The sequence below is a fragment of the Suricata suricatta genome, chromosome 14 (assembly GCF_006229205.1).
Source record: "Suricata suricatta isolate VVHF042 chromosome 14, meerkat_22Aug2017_6uvM2_HiC, whole genome shotgun sequence".
Lineage (NCBI taxonomy): Eukaryota > Metazoa > Chordata > Mammalia > Carnivora > Herpestidae > Suricata > Suricata suricatta.
In genome coordinates, this window is record NC_043713.1 from 69,217,334 (window position 1) to 69,239,374 (window position 22,041).

The window sequence follows — 22,041 nt, forward strand, 5'->3', positions numbered from 1 at the left end:
TAATTAGTTGAATGTTTTCTCCCTCTTCTGCTAAACTGCAAAATTCTTTAAACAAAAAGCCTATTCCAAATGCTGTATCTTTTAATTCCTCTTTGTTGTTCCTTTCCCCCATGGTCCTTAGCACTGTGGTTTGCAGTGGTAGGAATGTCAGTATTTCTGAATGAAAGACTTGTGCCTGTAACCCTCCTTCGGTATTAAGTCTACACTTGCCTGAACGTAAGAGTCATCTAAGACACCTGCAGTCCCAACCTACTACACCTAGTAAACTGAATTTGGCAACAGGGTGGAGATACAACTGGGAATCTCAATTTCTAACAAACACCTACCCTATTACTTTATGAAACAAGTTTGGGAAACATGGCCCTTAATTATCACCCTAAGTGTTGTGTTCTCTTTGTTCTATCACCTGCCACACATCACCCAGTAACTGAAAAACTGCCCTGCAATATGAGGTTTTCCTCTGTATGGCTCACAGACATGTTTACTCAAAACCTAGGAAAATGTTGTGTTTTTGTTTTTTGTATCAACAATATATAATACCTTTGAAAATTAAGCGCTTTTATTGTACCCAAATCCTCATCCTTTCCAACCCCCTCACCTAAAACCAATCTCATTTATCTACATTGATACTAAAGTATGACCCCCTGCCTCCAATCCTTTTAATGATGGTGAGCGAGTGAGTACATCTTCCTCCTCATCTAAAACAATATTTTAGGAATGTCACTTTTTAGTCTTTCTAACCTATGACACAGTTTAGGTGAATTCATTCCTGACTCATAAATAGCTCATCTGGTATTAATATCGAAAGAAGAGACCCTCCATTCCAAATCCCAACTGTTACCCCACACTGCAGAGCCCCTTCCTGAGAAAACTACACCATTTCTGAAATAGTCAATGACAGGAGAGTAAAGCTTTCATGGTAAGACCAAAGTTTCTGTTCGCTCTTAGTCCAAATCCAGTGTCCTTTTACTTCCCCAAATCATAATGATAGGTCACCTCTGGTCACAGAGCAAGTTTTGGTTAATGTTGACAAAATTAACCCTGCCGGAAAAACAAAAATCACTATGCGTCTCTCAAACCCTCGCTCCTCAAGTGACACCAGGCAGCAGACTCTGAGTCATAGCTACCAACATTTTAATCCATCCTCAGGGAGTCCAAATGCTCCCTAGCTATTGGTGAATAACGCCCTCATGGTGGGCAGCCTAAGGGAAAGGTCCTTGCGTGAGAGACAGAGGGAGCCTGGTCGGGGTCCTGACTCTGTTACTACTGGCTTAGTAAAACCGAGCAAGTCCCTGCCTCTCTCAAGGCCTCAATTTCGCCAACTCCAAAACTAAACTAAAACTGGATTTAGATGACCTCTCTGGTCTTTTCTAACTCTAAGAACCTAACAGCTGGTAGTCAGCAGAGCCACCAAGACCCTAGTTCCTTAACTATTTGCTATTACCGAATCCAACCTCTTCCTTTCAAAGACCAAGAATCCAAAGTAAAAGCCCCCGACTTCCAGTCCAAAGCTCTACCAACACCTTGTAGCCTTTCCAAGAACACAAATCCCGAAAGTAGCGTCCAGTCCAGCCTCGACTCTAGTGGTGGCCAGACAACCATTTGTTTTGTTTGGGAATCTTTTGTTTTTAATCCCTTCTGCACTTCCACTTAGCTGGAAAGGGCAAAGCGAGAGCGCTTAGGCCAGCCCCTAACTAAACCCGGACCTCCCTATATGCCGGGAAGTCCCACCCGCCTCAGATGAAGGTGGACGCCGCCGTCTCCACCGACCCCTCCTCAGGTCGAGCCCGTAACAGGGAAACGATTCCTCCCTCCCGACTCCAGTCCAGCCTACGCTGCCTCCGGCCCTGAGGCAACCTCCCCACGCAGCTATACCTGATCCGCCACGGCACGACACCGCGCAGCAACCTCAAGCACCACGGCCCCACGGACGCCGCCATCTTGTCTGCTCCTTCGGGGCGGCCACGCCCCCTTTCCACTCTCGTGGCGCACACGTGTGACGCCACGAGCCATGGAGCTCACGGGGCCAATAAGGAACACGGTGGGCTGTGGATGGAGACTGGTAAGCTCCTCCCTCTAGCTGTTGCTCGCGTCATCAGCCTGGCTCTTGGGTCACCTCTAGAGCCAGGCTGGGTGGTCACCTCCTGTGACCTGGGCGCAGAGTCCCCAGCTTCTTTCTTTCCTCTGGCGTCCGTTTCCCCATGCGCCTGGAAAATGAGTCACCCAAGGTCCGAGAAATTATCAGCTTAGCTTAGCCAATTCCCTTATTTACAGGTGGGGAAGCTAAGAGCATCCACGACTCAGTTCTGAACCCTTTGCATGCTCAGTGGCTCCTTCTTACTTTACCAAACTGGAGAGGAAACTTACTTCCAAACCAAACCTACGTCCACTTTTTCTTCCTCTATTCTGCTAATTACAGTTGCCTTCAGACATTTGACACAGAGGAATATATTGTCTGGTGCCTGCAATTATTTCTGTGTGGTTATTTAAGCCCAACTAGAACACAACCAACCCTCCATGGTGCCTAACAGGCACCTGATTTCCTGTTGGAGGAGATACCTCCCTCTGTGAGCCTTAAAAGACTGAGAAAAAAAGTATCGATTGTTTTACTATTCAATTGAGAGTAGTAACTCAGAAGGAGGGGGAAGGGTTGTTTCAAAATGAAGTGCATTTAGGAAAATTGAAATATCCTCATGCAAATGAAGTGGACCCTTACCTTATAACATATACAAAAAGTAACTAAAAATGAATTGAAGACCTAAAAAGAACTAAAATTATAAACCTCTTAAAAGAAAACATAAAAGAAATCTTCATGACATTGGATTCAGCAATAACTTCTTGAATATAACACAGGCAACAACAAAATAAATTGGCACTTCATCAAAATTAAAAACATTGGTGCACCGAAGAACACTACCAAGGAGCACCTGAGTGATTCAGTCTGTTGAGTGTTTGGCTTCGGCTCAGGTCATGATCTCACGGTTCATAAGTTCAAGCCCCGCATCAGGATCTGTGCTGACAGCTAGTTCAGAGCCTGGAGCCTGTCTTTAGAATCTGTGTCTCCCTCTCTCTCTGACCCTCCCTTGCTCACGCTCTCTCTTTCTCAAAAATAAATAAAGCATTACAAATATTTTAATAAAAATAGTAAAACACATGTATCAAAATATAAATTCACGTTACAATTCACACATTATAACTATACAACTCAATAGTTTTTAGTATATCCACAGGTATCATGTGGATCACCATAATGAATTACACTTTTATCACCCCACAAAGAACCCATACCCTTTTGCTATCACTCTCATGTCCCCCATTTCCACTTCTTAAGCCCTAAACAATGAGAAATCTACTTCTGTCTCTATTTCCCTAATAAAGACTTTCATATGAATGGAGTCAAATAATATATGAACTTTTGTAACTGGCTTCTTTCACTTAGCATAATGTTTTCTTTCTTTTTTTATGTTTAAAAAAATTTTTTAACATGTATTTATTTTTGAGAGACAAAGAGAGCGTGAGCAAGGGAGGGGCAGAGAGAGAGGGAGACACAGAATCTGAAGTGAACTCCAGGCTCTGAGCTGTCAGCACAGGGCCCGATGTAGGGCCCAAACCCACGGACTGTGAAATCATGACCTGAGCCGAAGTCGGACGCTTAACCGACTGAGCCACCCAGGCGCCCGTATTTTGTCTTCTTAAAATTATTATTATTACACCCATCTTAATGAGTATGAAGTGGTATCTCATTATGGTTTTGAATTGCATTTCTCTGATGACTAATGATGTTGAAGCATCTTTTCATGTGTTTATTAGCTATTTGCATACCTCCATTAAAGAAATGTCTATTCAGATCCTTTTCCATTTTTAAATTGGGTTGTCTCATTATTATTGAGTTGTAAGAGTTCTTTATATATTCTAGATACAATTCCCTTATCAGATACATGATGTTTTCTCCCATTCTATGGGTTGTCTCTTGATTTCTTGATGGTGTCCTTTGAAGTATGAAAGTTTTTAATTTTGAAGAAGTCTGATTTATCTACTTTTTCTTTTGTTGTTTATGTTTTTTGACTCATATCTAAGAAACATTCACCAAAACCAAGTTCATGAAGATTTACACCTATTTTTTCTTCTGAGATTTTTTTAAATGTTTATTTTTGAGAGAGAGAGAGAACAACATGTTCATATCTCCAACTGTAATACAAAATTTTCTATTTTTCCTTTTAGTTCTATTTTTATTTAACATTATTTCTGGGGTGTTTGGGTGGCTCAGTCGATTTAGTGTCCAACTCTTGATTTCAGCTCAGGTCATGATCCCAGCATCATGAGATGGAGCCCTGCTTCAGGCTCTGCTCTGAGCATAGAGCCTCCTTGAAATTCTCTCTCCCTCTCTCTCTCTTTCTCTCTCTCTGCCCCTACCCCCTCTCTAAAATAAATAAAATTAAAAAAAAATTTTTAAACACATTATTTCAATGTTTATGCAAACTTTAGATTGGTATGTCTTTCTGCTGGATTTTCCCCCCACCTTTTTTTTTTACGGTTAGGAACATCCTTACTTGTCTCTAGTAATGCTATTTGCCTTGAAGTCTAACCATATCTGATATTAATCATCTATGCCATGTTTTTGCTTTTGGTTTAGTGTTTGCATAGTACTTCTTTATCCATCATTATGTCTTCAAACTCTGTGTGTCCCTATATTTATAGTATGTCTCTTGTAAGCAGCATATTATTGGCTCTTGTTTTTTTAATGTTTTTTTATTATTTAATTTTAAGAGAGAGAGAGAGGGACAGCGTGAGCAGGGGAGGGTCAGAGAGAGAGAGGGAGACTCAGAATCTAAACCAGGCTCCAGGCTCTGAGCTGTCAACACAGATCCCAACATGGGGCTCGAACCCACAAACCGTGAGATCATGACCTGAACTGAAGTCGGACACTTAACCGACTGAGCCAGCCAGGCACCCCAGCTCTTGTTTTTTATCTTAGTCTGACAATATTTACCTTTCAATTGTCATCTTTAGTCCATCAATTAAATTATCAATACATTTGGATTTAAATAGACTCTGTTACATGTATTTTCTACTTAATCAAATGTTCTATATTCTCTCTTTTTTTCTCACCTATTTGTGGATACATTATGTTTCTTTCTTAATTACTCAACTCTTTCCCTTCTGTTAACTCATAGTTATCATTTCAGTACTAGTCTTTCAATGGTTACCCAAGAGATTAAAACAATATGTTTGCCTTTTAAAAAATTTAGGTAATATTTACATATACAGAAATGCACAAATCTTAAGTACAACTCAAGCTATACAACCACTAACCCAGTCAGGATTAGAACCTTACCATTATCCCAAGACGTTCCTTCAATCTCTTCCATACAATCTCTGACACCCTAGGCAATTACAGTTCTGACTTCTTCTTTTTTTAATTTTATTTTTTTATTTTTTTTAATGAATTTCACCTTTTTTTTATGTCTTTATTTTATTTTGAGAGACACAGACAGAGAGTGTGGGGGGGAGGGCAGAGAGAGAGACACACAGAATCTAAAGCAGTCTCCAGGTTCTGAGTTGTCAGCACAGAGCCCGATGCGGGGCTTGAACCCACAAACCGTGAGATCATGACCTGGGCCAAAGTCGGACACTTAACCCACTGAGCCACCCAGGCGCCCCTACAATTCTGACTTCTAGCATTATATTACTGCAGACTGTTCTTGAACTTCACATAGAAGTGTAATCATTTTAATGAATCAAAATCAGGTGCCTAGCTGCCTCAGTCAGTAGAATATGCAACTCTTGATCTCCAGGTAGTGAGTTCAAACCCCATGTTGTGGGTAGAGATGATTTTAAAAAAATAAAATCTTTAGGGGCTCCTGGGTGGCTCAGTCAGTTGAGCATCCAACTCTTGATTTCAGCGCAGGTCATGATTTCATGGTCGTGAGATCAAGCCCCACATCGGGCTCTGCACTGGGCATGGAGCCTGCTTAAGATTCTCTCTTTCCCTCTCTCTCAGTCCATCCCCCATCCTCAAAAAAATAAAATCTTAAACATTTTTAACTTAAATATTTAAAAAATTATTTTAGAGAGAGACCATGCGAGTGGGGGAGAGGGACAAAGTGGGAAAGAGAGAGAATTTTAAGCAGGCTCCATCCTCAGTGCAGAACCCTGCATAGGACTTGATCTCATGCTCCTGGGATCATGACCTGAGCTTAAATCAAGAATCAGACATTCAACTGACTGAGCCACCCAGGCACCCCATAATTTTTTTTAATTTAAAAAAATGGAATCATTCCGTGCATTTGGCCTCCTCTGCTTAGAATAATGTTTTTGAGATTCAAGCATGTTATTGTAGTAGTTCTGTCATTTTTACTACCAAGTAATATTCCATTATATAAACACATCACAGTTTGCTCCTTCTCTTATTAATGCGCATTTGAGTTCTGGTTTGGAATTATTATGAATAAGACTGCTGTAAACTTACTTGTACAAGTATTTTTGTGAGTAGAAGTTTTCATTTTTCTTGGGGCTGGAATTCCTGCATTATAGGTTAGGTAGGTGTTTAATGTTATAAGAACATGCCACAAAAGGGTCACCTGGGTGACTCAGTTGGTTAAGCGTTGGACTGCAGCTCAGGTCATGAACTTGTGGTTCAGGAGTTTGAGTCCTGCATCTGGCTTGCTGCTGTCAGTGCAGAACCCCCTTTGGATCCTCTGTCTCCCTTTCTCACTGCCCCTTCCCCACTCATATTCTTTCTCTCTCTCTCTCTCCCTATCTCTCTCTCTCTCTCTCTCCTTCTCTCTCTCAAAAATAAATAAGTAGGGACACCTGGGTAGCTAAGTTGGTTGGGCCTTTAACTTCAGCTCAGGTCATGATCTCACACCTCATGGGTTTGAGCCCTACGTCAGGCTCTCTGTCGACAGCTCAGATTCTGGAGCCTGCTTCGGTTTCTGTGTCGCCCTCTCTTTCCCTTCCCCCACTTGCACTCTATCTCTCTCTATCTCTCAAAAATATACAAACATTTTTTAAAAACTAAAAAAAATAAACTTAAAAAGAAAAACTTGCCAAAAAGTTTTCCAAAGTGAGTTGTATCATTTTACATTCCTACCATCAATGTGTCAGTCTGGTTGTGCCACCTTTTCTCCAACATTAACTTCATCCATTCTAACAGATGTGATGTGATATCTCAATATGGTTTATATTATATTTTCCAGGAGATTAATAATGTTGAACACTTTTTTATGTGCTTACTGACCATTCATATACCTTCATTTGTAAAATGTCTGCTCAGGTATTTTCCCATTAAAAAAAATAGGTGGTTTGAATTTTTATTATTTTTTAAAATATTTATTTTTGGGGCGCCTGGGTGGCTCAGTTGGTTAAACGTCCGGCTTCAGCTCAGGTCATGATCTCACGGCTTGTGGGTTCGAGCCCGGTATTGGGCTCTGTGCTGACAGCTCAGAGCCCGGAGCCTGCTTCAGTCTCTGTGTCTCCCTCTCTCTCTGCTCCTCTCCTGCTCATGCCACTGCTCTCTCTCTCTCTCAAAAATAAGCAAACATTTAAAAAAATAATAAATCAATAAATAAAAATAAAATATTTATTTTTGAGAGAGAGTGAGTGAGGGAGGAGTGGGGGGGGCAGACAGAGGATCCGAAGTGGGCTCCATTCTGACAGAGAGCTGGCCGGATGCCTGGGGCTCGAACCCACAAACCACATGATCATGATCTGAGCCAAAGTCGGATCCTTAACCAGCTGAGACACCCAGGTGCTCCTAAGGGAGAGCGAACCCCACTTCTGGCTCCATACTAACAGTGTGGAGCCTGCGTGGGATTCCCTCTCTCTCTCTCTCTCTCTCTCTCTCTCTCTCTCTCTCTGCCCCTTGCTCACTCATGCCCTCTCTCTAAAACAAACAAACAAACAAATAATCCTAGCACAGGGACGCCCAGCTGGCTCAGCTGGAAGAGCGTGTGACTCTTGATCTTGGGGTCATGAGTTTAAGCCTCACGTTGGATGTAGAAATTACTAAAAATAAATAAATAAACTTAAAAAAAAGAGAGAAATCCTAGCACAACTTTTCAGGTGAAGGTAAACATTATGATACTTTTCAGGAGTGAGTAACAATGACAACAAAATCAAAAGACACCAATATACGACCTCTTCCAATTTAAGAAAGCACACACATACACACACACGTGCATTCCAACCCTCCTGCAAACACATACATATATGTGTTTATATATAGCTAAGAATATATTCGTGTGTGTATGAAATCTTTACATATAAAATGTTTAAGGCCTCCTTCCACCTATGAAGTTCTATGATTATAAGGCAGTATGTGCCTGATTTGGGATACTGTTCCATAAAATTTTCAAATAATGAGTAAGTTCTAGATTGTGTCTCTTTAATGGGGAGAAAGGAGAGGGACTGGGTGTGGGACAGAGAAGGGAGAGATGTAGGGAGAACAAAGCGGACGTGACATTAGAAACAAACATGCCCAGGGGCGCCTGGGGGGCTCAGTCGGTTAAGCATCCTGCTTCGGCTCAGGTCATGGTCTCACAGTTTGTGGGTTCAAGCCCAATGTCGGGCTCTGTGCTGACAGCTAGCTCAGAGCCTGGAGCCTGCTTCAGATTCTGTATCTCTCTTCCTCTCTCTCTCTCTCTCTCTCTCTCTCTCTCTCTCTCTCTCTGACCCTCCCCTGCTTGCGTGCGCTCTCTCTCTCTCTCAAAACTAAATTAAAAACATAAAAAAATTTTAAGAAAAAAGAAACAAAGAAACAAATATGCTCATAATGAGCTGCAAATAGGAAAAGGGGACTAGAGGAGGACAGGCCGGTGCCCAGGCCTCTCTTTCAGCTCCGGGCCTCCTAGGGAACATTGTGACATTTCTTTCAAAGCTGTGTTTCCGACCTAAATGTGGAGCATGACCTGCAGGCAAGGCAGTGGGGCCGAGTTCACTACAGGATCACGCCATCTTCACTGGCCCAGCAAAAGCAGTCTTCATGCAGTAGGTGCAGAGGAGCAAATGACAGATGACAGTAGCTTATTTACCCAACACAGGTTATGTGCAGTTTGCATGCTGCAGCCAAAGTGAAGGAATTACCCCTGAAGTAGCTTCTGGGGGACTCTTGTACAACAGTACAACAGTACCACAATTCTAGAAAGCATCATCTCTACTGTAATGTGGGTGAGTAAAAGAGAGCCTACTTTTCCAAGCTTGAGGAAAAGAAAGAGATGGCTAACAGAGTGATTTAAGTAAGAGATAGCCCCAAACTTTGAAGCATGCTTCCCGCCCTCAGTGTTTGCCCGCACGATTCCTCCTTTGGTAGGGAATGGCTCTTATATCTAGGAGGGGTGAGGCACCCAGTGCCTTAATTTCAGAGAGGCTGGTGGTGTGTGAGTAGATATGATTCCAAAGAGCTGTGGATGAGGCAGCCAAGTCAAATCCCTTCTCTAATTTAAAAATGCAACCTCCTTAAAAGACTGCATTTAGAGACAATCCCCATCACGGCCCTAAGCACAGTGTCTGGCTCCAATTGGAAGATGCTGATCACATAACACTCCAAAAGTTCTGCTCTGTCTCCAAACTGGAAAATCTAGAGCATTACTGTACTTCTTACCACCGGAGGAGCTCATCTCAACAATGGGAAATCCCAATAAAGGTGATTCTTGGCCTTTATTGCTTGGCCATGGCTGGAAACCAACGCTCCATAGGGTCATGTGATCCTGGCTAAATGCCTTAAGCATCTTGAGTCTCAGTGACTTACCTGGACATTGGACTTACTGCATGGGATTTTGAGGATGAAGCCGAATAGCATAATTTCAAAGCACCTGGTGGGGTATGAATTACCCAGCAGCTACTGGGCATTTTTTCTTCCAAAATTTCCCTACCGCCACTAGGTGGCAGAGCTGGCCTAGGATTTATGAACAAATTTGCAATTTTCTGAGATTCAATTTTCAATTTTTAAAGCCATTTTGTAAACTGTGCATGGTGGTAGCCAAACTGCCTTATAGCTTTTAGTGTGCCCTAGGTACCTTTGCCTTAATGAATCCCTTCCCCTAAAAAAAAATGTTAAAAATTGCATTTTACAACTGTATTGATATAAAATCAATGGAATCCATGCCTTGTTCATTTGTATAATAATATTGATTTTTCTCCTTATTTTAATTAAAAAAACATTTTTTAAACATTTATTCATTTTTGAGAGAAAGAGAGAAAGCGTGAGTGGGAGAAGGGCACAGAGAGAGAGGGAGTCACCGAACTCGAAGCAGGCTCCAGACTCTGAGCTGTCAGCACAGAGCCCGACTCAGGGCTTGAACCTCACCTCTCAGGTGAGACCTGAGCCTAAGTCAGATGCTTACCCAACTGAGCCACCCAGGCATCCCAAAATTTTCTCTTTTTATAAAAACACCCCTCAGATTGGATTAAGGACCACCCTAACAATCTCTACACTCAGTGAGGGGTTTGGAATGAGGACTTGAGATTAAGAGTCACATGCTTTTCCAACTGAGATGGACAGGCATCCCTAACTGTCTCATTTTAACTGAGTCACCTCTTTAATGACCCTATTTCTACATGTAGTCACATTCTGAAGGTCCTGGGGGTTAAGACTTTAACATATGTGTTCTGAGGGGACACAATTCAGCCCATAACACCTTGTGATCTTGAGCAGTTAGTCGTTTAATGTCTCAAAGCCTGTCCCTCCATCTGTTAAAATGGGGGCAACATCAGTGACGGCTTATGCACATTATTGTATTTTGGGGTGATGCAAATGTTCCTAAATTAAGTAGAAATGATGGTTGTATGACACCATGAATGTACTAAATGCCACTGAATTCTTTACTGTCGAATGGTTGGTTTAACAACCAAAAAACAAACAACCCAATTTCAAAATTGGCAAAGGACTTGAACACCACTTCATAACCATTAGGAGGGTATAATTTTTAAAAACCAAGTAGACAGAAAATAACAAGCGTTAAAAAGGATGTATTTCGGAAATTGGAACCCCCATACAATGCTGGCGGGAATGTAAAATGATGTAACTGCTGTGGAAACTAGTTTGGCAGTTCCTCAAAAAGCTCAAACATAGAATTAAATTATGATTCAACAGTTTCACTCCTAGCCATCTACCCAAAATAATTGAAAGCAGGGACTCAAACAGATACTTGTACCTGAACACTGACCTTCCAGCTTGATCGGTGTGGGCATGCTTCTGCTCACACATGTTGGAGAAGCTACCTGTTTGGAATCACACCTGCCTGCCTGCTTTCAGTGACACCATGTTCTAATGGCATCTCTGTCGTCACCCTATTCCTTCTTCCATTTTATCGTTCTTCATAGGCCCCATCACTATCTGACATGACATCATGTAGATTATCTGCTTATTATGTATATTTCCTACTAGAAAATAACTTCTATAATAGGAAAAATAGTTATTAAGTGGATGCCAAGATTTCTTGTCTTCATATGTGGCATACTCAAGGCCAGGGCTTTAGTCAAATGCAACTCTCTCTTTAGGTCTGAAAATTCTGGCCTATTTAGATATTTGACTATACTGTCAATATATATACATATTCTTTTTGAAATGTTTCAAATGTTTAATTTTATTTTTGAGAGACAGAGTGCAAGCAGGGGAGGGATGGAGGTGGGGGGGGACAGAAAATCTGAAACAGGTTCTGTGCTGAGAGCAACAAGCTTGATGTGGGACTCTAACTCACTATCTGTGAAATCATAACCTGAGCTGAAGTCACAGGCTCCATTGACTCACCCACCCAGGCACCCGTATATATTTTATTTTTTGTGTAATAAGGGAAGGAAGCACTTAAGACTCAGAACCCACAGGAGGGGTACCTGGTGGCTCAGTAGGTTAAGTTTCCAACTTTTGCTCAGGTCATGATCTCACCGTTCCTGAGTTCCAGCTCTGTGTTGGGCTCTGTGCTGACAGCTCAGAGCCTGGAGCCTGCTTTGAATTCTGTGTCTCCCTCTCTCTCTGCCCCTCCCCTGCTTGCACACTGTCTCTGTCTCTCTCTTGAAAATAAATAAGCATTAAATATTTTTATAGTTTATTATCAAGTTTGGTTTCCATGTAACACCCAGTGCTCATCCCAACAAGTGCCCTCCTCCATGCCCATCACCTTCCTTCCCCTCTCCATATCCTCCACTAGCCCTCAGTTTTTTCTCAGTATTCAAGAGTCTCTCACGGTTTGCCAAAAAAAATTTTTTTTAAGAGTCAGAACCTGCTGGGAGCCACACCGGCCTTGCTGGATGACACGGTCACAGTAAGGAAATGGCAGACGTTTGCACGGCTCCTGCCATGAGAGGCAAAACTGGTATCTCCTTCTGCTACTACTGCTCATGTGAAGTTAAGCCTGTTGCTATTGATTAGGACTCACAATGTTCCAAATCAGGCCGATATTCCCCACACAGTTTCCCCATAAGAAAAAGCATATTCCTGCCCATGCGTAAGGGATTTTAGATCAAAGTGCTGCAGATGTTTGCCAAAAGGCTCTTCTAATGAGCTTGCAGACCCAAAACATAAGGGGAGCCAAGAACACAAGAGTTACAATTTACTCTGGCCCAGAGAAATGGAGCCTAACTTAGAGATAAGAAACAGACAAGGACCGGACATAAGTTGCTGCATATGTCTTTGTTAATTGGAGTCACAAATACCCTCCCTTGTACTGACTTCAGCTATGAGGATGGATAAGAAACTAAAAACCCAGGTGCTAGGTCAATGCACACAGGACCCCCATTATGCTTACATTAAAGAAAGGGCTTTCTCTAGCAACTTGTTAAAAAACATTCTTTCTCTTGTGGTTTATGAGCTAGATAAAATAACTCCCAACCTATCTATATACAATTTAACCTATGTTTTAATTTTAGCATTACTAACTTAAATAATATGTATATTATCCTGTTTTTTTACTAAAAACATCTTGTTATTCTCTTGATTATAAAATTTACTTAACCTCACTGTAAGTGCATTACATGACTTGGTTATAACATGTTAATTAAAAACAAAATCATAATTATTGGCCAAAAACCAACCCGTACAAAATAAGATAGGTTTGTTACTTTCCTAACCTTGAGGACTGATGCCAAGAATAAATTGGAATGGTTCTACAAAAACACTTCTGTAAAACTTGTCTCTGTACACCTTTGATGATTAAAACACCTTATCACTAAGAGTTAGAAACTGTAAACAATTTCTATTTTCTGATGTCATGTTATTGCTTAACCAATAAAAAAGACACCAAAGCAGACTGAACAGAGATGTCTGCCTGGTGACCAAGAAAGAAACTTGTGGCTCTCTCATCTCTCTCTAGTGCTGACACCGTCTCTCCTTCAGGGGACCCTGGACCTGCTGGAGATGGACTCCGGCAAGAACCTGTATTAGATGCTGGGGAGAGAAAGAATTAAGTTAAATCAACAAGGGGACTCAGGATGTATAATTTGAGTTCAGTAGACTTTTTGGTGCAAAAGCAAACACGATTTAATTTTTTTTAATATTTATTTTGAGAGAGGAGGAGAGAGAGAGAGAGAGAGAGAGAGACAGACAGACAGACAGACAGACAGCAAGTGGGAAGGGCAGAGTGAGAGGGAGAGAGAGAATCTTAATCTGGCTCTGTGCTATCAGCACAGAGCTCAGTGCAGGGTTCGAACTCACAAACATGACATCATGACCTAAGCTGATATCAGGAGTTAGATGCTTAACTGACTGAACCACCCAGGCAACTCAAGCAGAAGCTATTTAGATTGAAACAGTATCAATTGCTAGCTATGAGGAAGAGCCAAAAAACCAATTTTAAGCATGTTTGAATAACCCAAGTTTAACTATCTAACTCTATGAGCAAACTTCTGGTTTTCGACGTCACATTCCACACTCACTACAGTGATTTGGGAGCTTGTGAGAGGCTTTATCAACTCCCTGTAGTTTCTTCCTAACACTCATCAGTTTGTCATTGTCTAACTACTTATTACAATGTAAAAATTACTACTTATCTCTCTTTCCCCCAGAAGGCAGAATCCACACCTCTATTTGCTCATTAAGTCCCTAGCACCTGCTACAAAGGGGCATGGGACATGGAAGGTGCTGAACAAATATTTGTAAAATGTTCAAAGCAGTTTGGACATCACTACAATGTGCAGAATCAAGTGATTCTAAACTGGGCCCCAAGTGCTGGGAAGGGCAAAACAACTTCTCTCTTAGTGCCATGCTTTTGGGTATTAGTCCACTGACCACAAGGAATTCATCCCATTTCCGCTGCTACTTGGCTTCCTAGCAGTCTTTCTTCAAGGTTTCCTGACACTACCCTCACTTGAGACAGCTCCAGAGGCAAGGGAAGGACTGGAGAAGCTGGTGTCCCTTCATTCATTCAAGGACAGCTTCTTCAGAAACTCAGGACTGTTGAATTGAGAAGGCTTCCCTGGAGACCCTCTACTCCCACCCACTGCAGCAGGCATCCCAACGAGCAACCCACCCATCTCCCCTGTATGGATCCCTCCCTAGCTAGGACAGTCCTTCAAACCATATCTGGGCATATATATATAATACAAAAAGACTGAAAAGTAGACAGAGACAGACTGACTAGGTAACTCACAGTACAAGTAACAACCTAGTGGTAAGTTCCCTGGGTTTTATTTTTGCCTCATATGCCCTAGACTTGGAGCTGAAAATGTTGGTAACCAGAAAATGCCAGTGGACACAGATCCCCACCCAAAAAAAAGCCAAAACAAACAAACAAACAAACAAACAAAAAAGCCCCAACAAAAGCCTGCAATCTCTAGCCAAAAGACCAGGAAAGGGGTAGCCTTTCAGAACAGAATTTATAATAGCCATTATACTCCTGCCAAACACCACAGAAAAAACTGTGGCTACACCCCCACCAGAAAAGGCTCAATGGGGCGCCTAGACTTCCATCTTCGGCAGACTGTATAATGAAGCCCCACAACCTCCCCTCCTGGAGTGGTGTCAGAGAAGGTCAAGGAGGGAGCTGGGTCTTCCATACGCATCAGGAGATAACTAAACTCACTCTCTTCACCTCCCCAGTATCAGGGCAGACCACATGGGGAGCCTAAGTTTCACCTACTTGGCAGGATCAAGACATACCACTGGGGTGATGTCAGATGAGACTCAGTGGAGAGTCAGAACTCTCACCATTGACCAGAAATAACAAGGTGACCCTGCGCCCAATGCTGTGGTGTCAGTGGAGGCCAGGTGGGTAGCCAGAACTCTCACCTCAACCCATTAGCAGGAGTTAGTAACAGAGGCAGGTGAATGGGAAACCTGGCCTTCTACCTTTAACTGGCAGTAATGAGACAGCACCACCACTTCCCCTGTTGGAGTATATAGGTGTCACTAGAAATTGCTAAGATCACCTGGGTGGCTCAATCAGTTAAGTGTCTGATGTCAGCTCAGGGCATGAACTTGCGGTATGTAGGGTTGAGCCTCACATCAGCCTCTGTGCTGACAGTGCAGAGCCTGCTTGGAATTCTCTCTGTTTGCCCCTCCCCTGCTTGTGCTTTCTCTTTCTCTTATTAATAAATAACTTTAAAAAAGTAAAAGAGGGGCGCCTGGGTGGCTCAGTTGGTTGAGCCTCCGACTTTGGCTCAGGTCAGATCTCACGTTCGTGGGTTCGAGCCCCGCGTCAGGCTCTGTGCTGACAGCGAGCTCAGAGCCTGGAGCCTGCTTCTGATTCTGTGTCTCCTTCTCTCTCTGCCCCTCCCCCTCTCATGTTCTGTCTCTCTCTGTATCAAAAATAAATAAAAGATTAAAAAAATTAAAAAAAAAGTGAAAGAAAGAGAGAGAGAGAGAGAAAGAAAGAAAGAAAGAAAGAAAGAAAAAGAAAGAAAAACAGAAAAAGAAAGGGGCACCTGGGTAGCCCAGTTGATCGAGCATCCAACTTCAGCTCAGGTCATGATCTCGTGGTTCATGAGTTCAAGCCCCACGTTGGTCTCTTTGCTGACAGCTCAGAGCCTGGAACCTGATTTGAAGTCTGTGTCTCCCTCTTTTTCTACTCCTCCCCTGCTCATGTTCTGTCTCTCAAAAATGAATAAACATTAAAAAAATTTTTTTAAGAAAATAAATTAGTTAAAATAAAAGGTTTCAAAAAGATCTGGGGTCTCATAATACCCAAAATTTCAAAGTTTCAATGAAAAATATCACTCACTGTACCAAGAAACAAGGTCTCAAACTGAATTAAGAAAAAAATCAACATATACCAATACAAAATGGCAGGGATTTTAGAATGATCTGACAAAGATTAAAATATATATTTAAATGTTTATTTGGGGTGCCTGGGTGGCTCAGTGGGTTGAGTGTCTGGCTTCAGCTCAGGTCATGATCTCATGGTTCATGGGTTCGAGCCCCACATTGGGCTCGGTGCTGACAGCTAGCTCAGAGCCTGGAGCCTGCTTCAGATTCTGTGTCTCCCTCTCTCTCTGACCCTCCCCTGCTCATGCTGTCTCTGTCTCTTAAAAATAAATAAAAAACATAAAATAAAAAGATTCTAAATGTTTATTTATTTTATTAAAATATATGTATTTGAATGTTTTTTTTTTTTGAAGGAGTGAGAGAGCATGAGCAGGGGAGGGGCAGATAGAGAGGGTCAGAATCCGAAGCAGGTTCCAGGCTCAGAGTTGTCAGCACAAGAGCCCCAACACGGGGCTCAAACTCAGTAGTTGTGAGATCATGACCTGAGCCGAAGTCACACACTTAACCGACTGAGCCACCCATGTGCTCCAAATATTAAAATATTTTAAAAGCTATCATCATAAAAATATTTCAGTGAACAATTACAAACATGTTTGAAACAAATGAAAAAAAAATAGTAACTCCTCCTCACAACAAAATAGAAAGTCCTAGCAAAGACATATAGAAACTACAAAGAACTGTGTGCCTAAGCTCAGTCAGTTAAGTGTCCAACTTCAGCTCAGGTTATGATCTCACATGAGTCCTTGAATTTGAGCCCCACATTGGGCTCTGTGCTGACAGCTCAGAGCCTAGAGCCTGCTTAGGATTCTGTGTCTCCCTCTCTCTCTGCCCCTCGCCTGGTCACACTGCCTCTCTCTCTCAAAAATAAGTAAACATAAAAAAAAAATTTAAAGAGGAAATACCAAGTCCCAAATAAACATTTTAGAACTAAAAAATATACTAACTGAAAAAAACAAAACAAAACAAAACAAAAAACAACTCAGTGCATCGGATCAATAGCAGAATGAAGAGACAGAGGCAACAATCAGTGAACTTGAAGATAGAAAAATAGAAATTGCCCAATATGAAAGAAATATACTGTATCCTGATAGAAATTGCCTTGCCTGATCAAGCAGCTCTAGCAAAATACCACAGATTAAGTAATTTATAAACAACAAAAATTTATTTCCTATAGTTCTGGGTGCTGATAAGTCCAACATCAAGATGCCAGTTTGGTCAAGGTCAAGTGAAGGCCGTCTGGGTTTCAGACTTCCAGTTGTATCCTCACATGGTAGAAGGGGATCTCCTGGAGCCTCTTTTATAAGGTACGAATCCCATTCATGAGGAGTCTATCCTCATAACTTAAGTAGCTCCCTGAAGCCCCACCTCCTAATACCGCTATCTTTAGGGGTTAGTACTTCAACACATGAATTTTGGGGGACACATTCAGACCATAGCAGAAATGTACTGTTATCTTGATTGTACCAATGTCAATATTGTTGTGATATTGCATAGCTCTACAAGATATTACCATTGGGGGAAACTGGCTTACTCTGTATTATTTCTTGTAGAATGTGCATGAGGACCTAGAGTTACCTTAAAATTAAAAAAAAAATTAATGTTTATTTTTGAGAGAGAGAGAGAGCATGAGTGTACACACAAGTGGGAGAGGGGAAGAGAGAGAGAGGGAGACAAAGTATCTGAAGCAGGCTCCAGGCTCCAAGTTGTCAGTGCAGAGCCTGCAGATCCAGATGCAGGGCTCGAACCCATTAACCATGAGATTGTGACCTGAAGTCAGATGCTCAACTGACTGAACCACCCATAAATCAAAATGTCTTATTAAAAAAATTTTTTTAATGTTTTACTCTTGAGAGAGACATAGCATGAGCCAGGGAGGGGCAGAGAGAGGGAGACGCAGAATTGAAGCAGGCTCCAGGCTCTGAGCTGTCAGCACAGAGTCTAATGTGGGACTTGAACTCATGAATGGCCAAATCATGACCTGAGCCAAAGTCAGACGCTTAACTTACTGAGGCACCCTAACTCGCCAAGGCAACTCTCAAAAATGTTTTATTTTTAAAAAATCTCAGATGGGGCTCCTGGGTGACTCAGTTGGTTAAGCGCCCAGCTCTTGATCTCAGCTCAGGTTATGATCTCACCTTTCTTGAGTTTGAGCCCCACATGGGGCTCTGTGCAGGCCTGGAGCCTGTTTTAGATTCTGTCTCCCTCTCTCCTTCTGCCCCTTCCCTGCTTGCACACTCTCTCTCAAAAATAAATAAACATTAAAAAAGTTTTTAAAAATAAATTTAAAAAATAAGTAATACAAATAAAGATAAAGATTTCATTCTTTAAAAAAACAAATCTCATTCTGGACAGATTTGAACCAACCTTCTGTCCTCTCATTCAGCTGCCTGTGCAATAAACCCTTTCTTTGATGCATAAAAAAGGAAAAAATCTCATTCTGGCTGCTGTGTAGAGTTGGATTAGGGGAGAGCAAGAATGGCTGTGGGTAGATCCCTCTGGTTCAAGTCTTTCATTTTAAGAGGTCTTGTGACTTTCTAAGATTCACAGGATCAGTAAGTGAAATGGCGGGGCTATTACACCCAGATTAATCCAGCAGTTTTCCAGGATGACTTTTTAAGACTTTTATGCCTTCCAAAGAATATGAGGACAATGTGGGTTCTGAAGGGTAACAATAGAACTCTGTGGCTGGTAACCAAATCCAGAGCTAAGGTGGAGGGGGATGTGAGGAATGCTGAAGGCATTTAACCCCATTCAGCAAACACAAGTTTTGTTACATTGTGGGAGCTTTAACATCTGAGTGATTTGCAGCACACAGTCCCAGAAAGAAATTCCATCGGTCCCTCCCTGCTGAGATTTTGGTTTCTGTGACTTTGAAGTTGGGGCCAAAAAAAAACCAAAAAACAAAAAACCTTGCAAAAACTTGTTTGGTCATGCAGATATTTTTGCTGTTCCTAAGATTATATTCAGGTAGAGCAAGTGTTTGAGTACTTCAGTTTTTAATTGTTATCAATTTTGTTTTCTTACTTACACTCTGTGGTAGATTGAATTATTGCCCATTTGTCCCAGTTCTTCATACCTCCCTGTATTAAAACATTTATACCCTTTCCCATGGCTTTATAATTCTTCCACTCTGGGTAGAATATTTTCAACTGTTCTGTTGATGTTGAGGTTGCTCGACAAAGCAAGGAATGATGTGAGAAGAGCAGAGGACTTAAATGTGTTTTTGTGGTCTGTCTTGGTTTTCTTGATCTGGGGAGCTATTGGTGCAAGGAGTGTGAGAGATCCTTGGAGCTGACTAGAACCTAAACTACAGCCAACTCCACCTGACCTGAAGTTTGAAGCAGAGCCAATGAGCTGAGCCCATTCTAGATCAGCCCAACCACAGCTGATCTACAGTTATGCTCACTGTTGCTTTCCACTAAGTTTAAGGTGGTTTGTTATGCAGCAATATCACAACAATGGTTCACTAATACACCTTAGGAATGCTTGTCTAATTTACATTTTGTACATACAATGTATTCAAGTTTATGTATTATTTTTATGATTTTTCTTCCAAAGGAGTTCTTTGAAAATGTGTAACTTTTTATCTTGCTCATTTTTATTTCAGCCTTAATCTTGCTAAAAACTGTAACATTCCAAGATGGCTGCTTTTTGTTTGGTTTTTAGTTTTTATGTATTTATTTTTGAGAGACACAGAAAGTGTGCAAGCAGGGCAGTGAGGGAAGGGCAGAGGGAGGGAGACAGAGAATCCCAAGCAGTCTCAGTACAGTCAGCACAGAGCCCAAAGTGGGCTTGAGTCTCACAAACTGTGAGATCATGAGCTGAGGCAAAATCAAGGGTCAGATGCTTAACTAGTTGAGCCACCCAAGGGCCCCTGAGATGGCCAGTTCTTTAAAAGAAAGTTTCCTTTGAGTATTGGAGTTGACAGAGATATCACTTATCACACCCACCTAGAGCATCACAGGAAAATGAGGTAATTTGCTAAATGAGGAGGTAGTCTCTTACTTTGAAAGTTCTTTTTCTTCCAAGGCCAAGAAGAGATATCAAGACTTTGACCTCTATGTGTATATATTCATAACCCTTAATTGGAAAACCTTTCCCCAAAAGAACCCAGTTTGATCATTGCCTTTCTAAAACAGAAGTCCCCAGACAATTTCTGCTCTCCTCCAGTAGACTGCACCATCTCTCTGAATCCCTACTGGTGCAGAAATTCTCCATTACATTTCTGCGATAGTCTACTCTACAGCAATGGAAAGCAATGATCTAGATCTATGTATACCAACCTGAGTAGGTCTCAAAAAAACCAAGATGCTAAATGACACATACTCAGTATATGATTGGTGCACTTTATTTTTTTTTTTAAGTTCATTTTTATTTAGGCGAGTCTGGGTTGGCCCAGTTGGTTAAGCAACCAACTCTTGGTTTTGGCTTAGATCATGACTTCCCGGTTTGTGGGATGGAGCGCTGTGTCATGCTCTGTGCTGACAATGGGGAGCCTGCTTGGGATTCTCTCTCTCTCTCTCTCTCTCTCTCTCTCTCTCTCTCTCACTTGAGATAGCACATAGTCCCACGAAGAAATGTGTCTTTATCTTGAGATAAAGAGGGAGAGAGAGAATATGCATGAGTGGGGGAGGGACATAGAGGGAGAGAATCCTAAGACGGCTCAGAGCTGTCTGCACAGAGCCCAACCCAGGCTCAATCCCACGAACCATGAGATGATGACATGAGCCCATGATCTGAGCCAAAATCAAGAGTTGGACACTTAACCTACTCAGTCACCCAGGCACCCATGATTGGTGTACTTTAAAAACAAAATACATATGCTTTCTGCCCTTGGATGCTAGCAAGTATTGTTAGTATTGTTCAAGTTTCTCCCCCTGTGCTCATGTCTAAGTCAGTCTTCTAAAGATTCTGAACAGCTACAGAAGCTCTTCGTGGAAGCTTTGAAACAACCAATGGATCTGAGGAGCCATGTTGAGCAATGAGCAGTGCTTATAGACTGCATGGTAATGGTATTGAGAGATCCGAACACCAAGTGCTTCCGTGGGAGGTGAATTGAAGAGTTGTAGAACCAAAGAGAAGATTCTCAAAGACTTGTGCCTACTTAACCATGAAAAGGAGTTTTTGTTGGTAGCATTAAAGAAGATGCTGAAGAAGATTGCCTAAGAGATTATTTTGAACAATATGGGAAAACTGAAGTGATTGAAATCATGGCTGACTGAGACAGTGGTAGGAAGAGAGGCTTTGCTTTTGTGACCTTTCATGACTGTGACCGATTAGACAAACTGTCATTCAGAAATACCAACTATGAATGGCCACAACTGTGAAATGAGAAAAGCCCTACCTAACCAAGAGATGGCTAGTGCTTTGTCCAGCCAAAGAAGTTGAAATGATTCTGGAAACTTTGGTGGTGATCATGGAAGTGGTTTTGGTGGGAATGACAACTTTGGCCATGGAGTAGTCAGTGGTTGAGGTGACTTTGGTGCCAGCCATGGTGGTGGTTGGATATGGTGGCAGTGGGGATGGCTGTATTGGACTTGGCAATGATGATAGCCACTTTGGAGGTGGTGGAAGCTATCATGATTTTGGCAGTTACAATAATCAATCTTCAAATTCTGGACCCATGAAAGAAAACCACTTTGGAGGCAGAAGCTCTGAATCCTTAGTGTTGGAGGACAATACTCTGCCAAACCACAAAACCAAGGTGGCCGTGGTGGTTCTGGGAGTAGCTATGGCAGTGACAGAAGGGTTCAATTACTGCCAGGAAATAAAGCTTAGCAGTAGAGTAGAGCCAGAGAAGTAACAGGGAAGCCACAATGGATTTGTGAACTCAGCCAAGCACCATA

At 41.9% G+C, this 22,041-nt stretch overlaps 1 protein-coding gene across 2 annotated transcripts in view; it reads right to left on the reverse strand.

Annotated features, from left to right (window-relative positions):
- The window catches only part of PISD (phosphatidylserine decarboxylase), a 34,209-nt gene extending 32,244 nt beyond the window's left edge, over positions 1 to 1,965 (reverse strand). For both annotated transcript variants that reach the window (XM_029922667.1, XM_029922665.1), the window contains exon 1: positions 1,876 to 1,965. In XM_029922667.1, the coding sequence (XP_029778527.1) occupies positions 1,876 to 1,940 (65 nt within the window). In that variant the 5' untranslated portion in view covers positions 1,941 to 1,965. The remainder of the gene's footprint in view (positions 1 to 1,875) is intronic.
- Between the last annotated feature and the right edge of the window lie 20,076 nt (positions 1,966 to 22,041).